The sequence below is a fragment of the Empidonax traillii genome, unplaced genomic scaffold (genome assembly GCF_003031625.1).
Source record: "Empidonax traillii isolate 1590-97213 ecotype Southwest subspecies unplaced genomic scaffold, ASM303162v1 scaffold532:size433792, whole genome shotgun sequence".
NCBI classification, from domain to species: Eukaryota; Metazoa; Chordata; class Aves; order Passeriformes; family Tyrannidae; genus Empidonax; species Empidonax traillii.
The window spans coordinates 313873-321708 of record NW_020955725.1 but is presented as its reverse complement, the minus strand read 5'-3'; the positions used below and the strand labels follow the sequence as shown (position 1 = coordinate 321708).

Here is a 7836-nt window from a genome sequence, read left to right as displayed (position 1 = left end):
CCGCGGCAGGGCCCAGCCGTGCCCAAGGCGGCTCCTCTGCCTGGGGCAGGGCTGGTCCTGCGCCCTGTGCGAGGGGACGGGCCTGCCGAGGTCACCCTGAGCCTGAGGCGCCTCCAGCCGGGGACAGTGTGGGGAGTGTCTGTCCCGGTGTGTGTGGTGATGGCTCGGTGTGTCTGGGGGGTGGTGATGGCTCGGTGTGTCCCGGTACCGGGGTCTATCCCGGTGTGTGTGGTGATGGCTCGGTGTGTCCCGGTGAGTGTGTGGTGTCTCCCTCTGTCCCTGTACTGGGGTCAGGCCTGGGGCGGCCCGGCCGGAAGTGACGTCATGTTTCCGCAGGGTGGTCGGCGGAGCGCGTGCAGGAGTATTTCCGGTGGGCGGCGCTCGTGGTGGGCGGGCTGCGCGGGACCAGCGCGCGCCTGGAGGCGGAGCTGCAGCGCCTGTTCGAGGAGCGCGGGGTGGCCACGTGACCGCGGGCGGCCAATAAACGTGCTCGGCGTCTCCGCGTTGCTATGGTGTTGCTATGGCGCCGCTCGGTCCCGCCCCGCGGGGTTCCGGCCGAGCCGCGGCCGCGCTCGGGCGTTCCGGGCGCCGCGCCGGCCCCGCCATGGCTTTCGCCGGGCGCCGCGATGCGCCCGAGCCGCCCGACTTCGGGATCCTGAAGCGGCTGGCGCGGGACCAGCTCGTCTACCTGCTGGAGCAGGTACGGGGCCGCGGGGCAGGGGTTCCGCGGCAGGGCCGGGGTGGGCTCGGGCGGGGCCGGGCCCCGGGAAGGGCGGCGATCCCGACCCGTGCGCGCCCTGCCCGCAGCTCCCCGGGAAGAAGGACCTGTTCATCGAGGCCGATCTGATGAGCCCCCTGGACCGCATCGCCAACGTGTCCATCCTGAAGGTACGGCAGGGCCCGGCGGGCGGGCCCCCCGCCCCGGCCGCGCTGAGCCCACCGTGCCCCTGCAGCAGCACGACGTGGACAAGCTGTACAAGGTGGAGACCCGGCCGGCCCCCGGCGCCAGCGACCAGTGAGTACCCGACTCCGCACCTGCACGGCTGCGGACGGGAAGAGCCCAGCGTTGGCAGGGCCGGGTACGAGGAGCCCTCGCTCCCCTCTGCGATGCAGGTTCTGCTTCCTGGTGCGGCCGCGGGTCAAGACGATGAGGTTCATCGCCGGTGAGTGCGGCACCGGGGGCAGGTGCTCTGGGCCACCGCTGGGAGTGGGTCTGACAGGGGCTCCAGGCGAACCCCGTTCCCGGGGCCTCACATATGCTCGGGGCGTTGGGGCCCCGTGAACTGTGGGGCCCCGGGCCGAGGGGGGCCAGCTGTGCAGGGGCTGTGCGGGGTGTCCACAGATATTGTTAACGCTGACAAGATGTCGGGGAGGAGCAGGAAGTACAAAATCATCTTCAGCCCCCAGAAGGTTAGTGCAACCCCGCTGCCCGTTCCCACGTCACCGTGTGCCTGCCCAGCACCTTCTATCCCATCTGTCGACACCAAAAGTTGTGTGTCGATAACCCGGGGATGTTTAACTAAAATCGAGTGTTATAATGCCTGGGAAGGAGCTGGGCCACTCCAGAGCTCCACCTGCTCAGAGCCTGCCTGGTCTCCCCTTCCCTTCCAGTTCTATGCTTGTGAGATGGTGCTGGAGGAAGAGGGGGTCTTTGGTGGTGAGTGGAGCTGTGGTGCCGGCTCAGGGTAGCTCAGACACCGCAGGGTTCCAGTTGAGTCCCAGTGCTGGGATCCCTGTGTGGGCAGGGAACACGGGTTGCCTCGAGGGTGGCTGCTGGTCTGTGGGCAGGTGTGTGCTCACCACAGCACTGGCCCCTCTCCTCTGCCTGCAGGGAAGAGAGAGGGCCCAGCCACCCATCCTGTCTCTCGGGGGCTCCCCACACCCTGTTTTGGGGCTGCCATGACCCATGGGGTGGTTCGTGCCCAGGGATGGGTAACTGTCCCCTCTCCCCACCCCAAACTCAGATGTCACCTGTGATGAATGGTCCTTCTACCTGCTGCCCCTGGACGAAGATATCATCAGCATGGAGCTGCCTGAGTTCTTCCGTGACTACTTCTTGGTCAGTGGGCTGCAGGGGGTGGCAGCCTATCCTGTTCCCTGTGTTTGAAGGGCAGATGTGATGTCCTGCTTGGCCCCTCAGCCACACCACGGGCCCTGTCTGCTCCCCAGAAGTGGCTTTTGCAGGGGATGGCTGCTTCCACCCCGTGCTGGCCCCTCTGCTCCCTCTGGAGCAGCTTTGGGGCATCCCAGCATGTTCCTATGCGTGTTCCTGTACACGTACCTCCTGGAAGCACTCAGCCCAGAGCCTGTTCTGACCCCCACACTCACTCCCTGGTCCCACAGGAGGGGGATCACCGCTGGATCAACCCTGTTGCCAGAGCCCTGCAGTTGCTGAACTCTCTGTACGGCCCTTTCGGGAAGGCCTATGGCATCGGCCGCTGTGCCAAGGTATGGTTGGCACCGGGGGTTCCTCAGGTCCCCTTCAGCTGTGTGTCACCACAGTGTGTCACCATAGCGTGTCACCACAGAAGTGGCACACCTCCAGGTGGCGCTGGGAGCTCAGCAGGTTTTTGGGGGATCTCATGTGCCAAGGGTGGGCAGAACAGCAGCTGCTGCTCACTGGCATGTGCCCTGGAGGGGGGAAATGCTCGTGCCTGGCCTCCATCGTGCACCCCAGTATCCTCCGTGGGACTGCCTGGCCGTGCCTTGGCTGCAGCCTCACCCTGGCACGTTCTGCCCCTCACAGATGAGCCACGAGCTGTGGCGGGACCTGGAGGAGGAGAGTGAGGGTGAAGGCCAGGGCAGGAAGCCCGAGATTGGACACGTGTTCCTCATGGACAGAGGTGGGCTGGGGTGGGAGCAGCTGGCGAGGGTGGCCAGCGGGGAGCAGTTTGGGCAGCGGCAGAGGGGCAGGGATTGCCCCAGGGCGGTGGCAGGAAGAGCGGGAAGGCAGCCTGGCACTGGCTCTCCTTGCAGACGTGGACTACGTGACAGCACTCTGCTCCCAGGTGGTCTACGAGGGGCTGGTGGATGACACCTTCCGTATCAAGTGCGGTAGGTGCGCGGGGGTGGCCGTGGGGCAGCCAGGGCTCTGCACCCAGGGCTGGGGTGGCATGGGGCTCTGCACCCCCTGCCTGCAGTCCACAGGCTTTGTGCCACGCACGGGGCCGTTCCCACAGAGACAGTCCCAGTGTGGGGTGCTGCTGGAAGTCGTCCACAAGGACAGCTCTGAGCCAGCAGCTGGGCCACATCCCCTGCCTCTGCAGCAGGGTTGGTGTGTGCAAGGATGCCACTGTGGCTGTGACAATGCAGCTCTTCACTTTTCCCTGCAGGCAGTGTGGATTTTGGGCCAGATGTCACCTCTTCTGACAAGAGTATTAAAGTGCTGCTCAATGCCCAGGACAAAGTGAGTCCTCTCAAGCCTCAGGGGAAGCAGGTCCCCATGGGGGGGAGGAGGCAGAGCAGGGCATTCCGTTCCCTAAGCCTGAGCAGGAGTGGCCAGGGGCTGCTGAGCCCCTGAGCACGGAGTGGGGTGGGTTGGGGCACAGAGACCAGGGAAACAAGGTCTGCAGGTGCAGCTCCACTTCTGAACTCGGCAGAGTCCCCACACGCAGGGCCTGTTTCATGAATGAGTGTTTTAAGGTTGCTTAAGGAAGCACAGTCAAAGGTACTGGAAAAAACATGTTTAATATAAAAGTGGCAGCACAGCAAAGTTTGGTGGCGAGGTTCATTCTACTACTTGCTAGACAGTTAAGGCACACAGAGGAAAAGCAAGCAAAAATCCAAAATCCATCAATCCAAAATCAACCCAAAAACATATATCTGGAGGCTGAGGTGGCGGTGGGGGCAGAGAAAAGATAAGAAAGAGTAAGGAGAAAAAGGAATATGGACTATGAAATGAAATATGGTATAAGAAAAATTAATATTGTGACACAAGTGTTGAGTTACAAGGTTTATAGTAACTTTCCATCCTGGCCACAATTCAGGTCAGTAACTTTCTATGAAAGTTTGATAATGAGAATATTACTCTACTTGGGTTGAGTAAAGCAAGAAAAATAAGTTTCCAAGGCTGTTTGTTAAAAAACTGAGCTTAGAGAGCACTAATTCTTGGGAACAGACAGTGTTTCTGAAAAGCTCAATAGGACCTCAGCCCAGGTGGTGTTCATAAAGGCTGGTCCTTAAGGAGCATTTCTCAGGTGGCAGTGCACGGGGATGCACCACCACAGGCTGCCCCGCCTCTGGCCAGGGTTTTGGGCTGGCTGCTGGTGAGCGCTGGCCCTGGGGGTGCAGCTGGCTGGGCCTGACAGCTGCAGTGCTTCTGCAGGTGTTCAGCCAGATCCGGAACGAGCACTTCTCCAGCGTGTTCGGCTTCCTGAGCCAGAAGTCACGGAACCTACAGGCACAGTACGACGTGAGTGTCACCCGGTGTGGGGGACACCCACGGCACCATCCCTGTGCGCAGCCAGGCCACCTCCCTGACGCGCTCTCTCCCTTCTGCAGCGGCGCCGGGGCATGGACATCAAGCAGATGAAGGACTTCGTGTCCCAGGAGTTAAAGGGACTGAAGCAGGAGCATCGCTTGCTAAGCCTGCGTAGGAATGGGAGGGGAGGGAGGAGTCCTTGGCTGTGCCACGGGTGCCTGAGTTCTGGGGCAAGGGGGGAGCTTGGGGGGCCCTACATGTCCCCAGGAGGGAAAAGGTGACCCAAGCAGTGGGCGGTGGGGCAGGGGCCGTTGGAGTGTGTGAGTGCCTGAGGTGACGATCTCCATGCAGAGCCCATTCCCCTACAAAGCTGCCATCTCTTGGTTCTACAGATATCGGTGCCTGTGAATCCATCATGAAGAAGAAAACCAAGCAGGACTTCCAGGAGACCATCAAGGCTGAACATTGTGAGTACCGCTCCCTGCCCCCATCTGTGCGTACCCCGTCCCAATCTGACCCACAGCTCTGCTTGCCCCAGGCCCAGGCAGCCCCACACCTGGGTGTCCCCAGCATGGGCACTGTCCTCCTAGTCCCTTTGTGTGGGGGTGTGTCTTGAGATCCTAAATAGGGTCAGATCCCCTCTGTGTGGGGTTGGCATGGGGACTCTGTTCCCCAGGGCTCTGGGAGAGTGGCTAAGCCTGGACCCCCAGCTCGGTGAACTGGCAAGAGTCCAGGGTGACATTGCCTGTGCTCTCGCCACAGCACTGCTGGAGGGCTTCGACGTCCGTGAGAGCACCAGTTTCATTGAGGAGCACATCGACCGGCAGGTGAGGCTGTAGGACTGGCTGCTCTGGCTGCGCTGTCCTGCCCCTACTCCCCACCTGCTCCCCACAGGTGTCCCCCATCGAGAGCCTGCGCCTCATGTGCCTGCTGTCCATCACAGAGAACGGTGAGTGCTCGGCTGGGCTGGGCTGGAGCAGTGGCACCAGGCCCCAGCCCTGGGACACAGCTCACCTGGTGCTCCCCACAGGTCTCGTCCCCAAAGACTATCGTTCCCTGAAAACCCAGTACCTGCAGGTGAGGGGCTCGGAGAGTCACAGCAGAGCAAGGGCTGTGTGGGACAGGGGTTTCCCTCCCAGTGGCTCTGGCAATGAGATACTGGGCAGCAGTGTTCCCCAGGGATGGGCCCTGTCTCTCTGAAGGACAGGCCCTGCCTCCACGGGCTCTGCCTGAGCCAGGAGCTCTGCCTGTGCCTGCCAGGGGGCTCTGAGCAGCCTGCGCCTCCCCACAGAGGGGATACCCTGTTTGCTTCCCGTGCTCACAGCCAGGCCTGCACGCTGATCTGGCTGCTCTGTTCCCAGAGCTACGGGCCCGAGCACTTGCTCACCTTCCACAACCTGAAGCGCATTGGGCTGCTGACGGAGCAGGTGGCTGGGGAGACTCTGACGGCGGTGGAGAGCAAGGTCAGCAAGCTGGTCACAGACCGTGCTGCAGGTGAGCCAGCCCACTGCCCCTGTGTCCCTGGGAGCCTGGCAACAAAAGTTGTTGCCTTAGAGCTGGCTGGAAGCAGGTGGCAAATGCGGAGGCTCCAGACACTGAGTGTGTCCTTGGCAGTGGTGCTGCAGGCAGGGTGCTGGGTTATCCAAAGGGGCAGTGGGGCTGGCAGCCACCATGGCCATCCTCCAGAGCCCACAGCTCTGCACATTGCGCTGCCAGCCTGGGGCTGGGACCCAGGCAAAGGCCTCTGAAACATTTCTCCATGCCATGTTTTGCAGGAAAGATCACAGATGCATTCAATTCTTTGGCCAGGAAGAGCAATTTCCGAGCCATAAGCAAGAAGCTGGGGTTGGTATGTCCTCGGGGACTGCTTGCTGGCCACAGTGCCCACAGAGCAGAGCCTGTGCCCGGGCTGCAGGCTTGGCATCTCCAAGATATACTGCTCAGGGCTGGAGCTGGAGCTGCTGCAGCCACTCTGGGCAGTGTGGGGGCTTCTCCCCAGGACCAGCGGGCATTGTCAGATTCCCACTCTGCCCTGACCAGTGTGGTGGAGGGCTGGGGCTTGCCTTGCCCCCTTCGAACACAGCAGTGGCCCAGGGTTCAGCCCTGTGGCCTCCATCCTAGGCCAATGGAGAGGTGCTGGGGTGCTGGTGAAGTAACAGTTCTGTCCGTGGCCCCTGATGCACCACCCACCCAGGCTGTGCAGTGCTGGCCCTGGGGCAGCAGGGCAGGAGGTGGGGGCAGAATGTCTGTCCCTCCTCACCCCCTGCACCTCTGAAGGGGGTGAGGCCCCCAAGCAGGCTGGTCCCATACCCCTGGTGTCGTCCATCTCTGCAGATCCCCCGGCTGGAGGGTGAGTACGACCTCAAAATGCCTAGGGACATGGCGTATGTTTTTGGCGGGGCCTACGTGCCCCTGAGCTGCAAGATCATCGAGCAGGTGAGCTCTCCTGCTGCGGCAGAGAACTGGGCACATCCCCTTGAGCCCCTCCCTTGGGGGGGTCCACTGGGGGTCCCTCTGCTCAGGGCTGAGGCTGATAATGCTCATCTGCTGCTTGGAGCCTCCTGAGCCATGCCCAGCCTCTGTGGCCAGCCTGACTCCCCATCCCTCAGGTGCTGGAGCGCCGGGGCTGGCAGGGCCTGGAGGAGGTCGTGCGGCTGCTCAATGGCAACGAGTTCTCCGTCTCAGGTTGCGGCCGGGCTGGGCTGGGCTGGGCTGGGGGTGGCAGGGCTAGGGGCTCACAGGGGTCTCACCAATCTCTGTGCCATCCAGACAGCACTGTGGAGGACAACCCCGCCTGGGAGTCCCAGCACGTCATCCTCATTGTCTTCCTGGGGGGCTGCACGTTCTCTGAAATCGCTGCCCTCCGCTTCCTGGGGAAGGAGAGAGGTAGGAGCTGCCTGCGAGGAGCAACCCGGGGGTCCTGCTACTGCAGCGTGCAGCTGAGCAGGGGCCGTGCTCAGGGCTAGCACGGGCTGAAGTCCATGGGGAGGGGGACGGTGACGTAGGTTCTCCCAGGAAATGGCCAGGGGTGGAGCTGGGAGCGCAGGGGCTGCCCCTGGGCATGGCCAGGGCACTTGACAGGTTACATCCCATAGGGTGCAAGTTCATCTTCCTGACCACGGCCATCACCAACAGCTCCCGGATGATGGAGGCCATGATCGAGGCCAGGGCCTGAGCCCTGGGAGGGCCCTGTGGCCCGTGGACCCCCTGCCAATAAATGGCTCTGCTGACGGCAAGCAGCCCGGGCTGTGTGCGGGGCCAGGGTGTGTGCGGGGATGGCCCGGGCTGTGTGTGCAGGGCCGGGCTGTGTGTGCGGGGATGGCCCGGGCTGTGTGTGCGGGGATGGCCCGAGGTGTGTGCGGGGATGGCCCGGGCTGTGTGTGCAGGGCCGGGCTGTGTGTGCGGGGATGGCCCGG

The 7836-nt window shown here is 62.8% G+C and overlaps 2 protein-coding genes across 5 annotated transcripts in view; both read left to right on the top strand.

Moving 5' to 3' along the window:
- The window catches only part of HDDC3 (HD domain containing 3), a 2135-nt gene extending 1651 nt beyond the window's left edge, over window positions 1-484 (top strand). The window contains exon 4 of the mRNA XM_027897157.1: window positions 337-484. Coding sequence (XP_027752958.1) covers window positions 337-467 — 131 coding nt within the window. The 3' untranslated portion in view covers window positions 468-484. The remainder of the gene's footprint in view (window positions 1-336) is intronic.
- A 91-nt stretch (window positions 485-575) lies between these two features.
- Window positions 576-7654, top strand: VPS33B (VPS33B, late endosome and lysosome associated). 4 transcript variants are annotated; one of them, XM_027897155.1, is made up of 23 exons: window positions 576-700; window positions 808-888; window positions 954-1015; window positions 1114-1163; window positions 1343-1410; window positions 1612-1657; window positions 1965-2059; window positions 2344-2448; window positions 2747-2843; window positions 2977-3054; window positions 3333-3406; window positions 4325-4411; window positions 4501-4591; window positions 4813-4887; window positions 5183-5247; window positions 5315-5369; window positions 5451-5497; window positions 5782-5914; window positions 6196-6269; window positions 6755-6856; window positions 7030-7105; window positions 7190-7306; window positions 7516-7654. In XM_027897155.1, the coding sequence occupies exons 1-23, from the start codon at window positions 605-607 to the stop codon at window positions 7593-7595; spliced, it is 1854 nt and encodes a 617-aa protein (XP_027752956.1). In that variant the 5' UTR covers window positions 576-604; the 3' UTR covers window positions 7596-7654. The 4 variants fall into 4 exon arrangements, with proteins under 4 accessions (XP_027752956.1, XP_027752954.1, XP_027752955.1 ...); XM_027897156.1 differs by having other exon boundaries at window positions 605-700; window positions 957-1015; window positions 7516-7595; XM_027897153.1 differs by having other exon boundaries at window positions 7030-7306.
- Window positions 7655-7836: the final 182 nt, after the last annotated feature.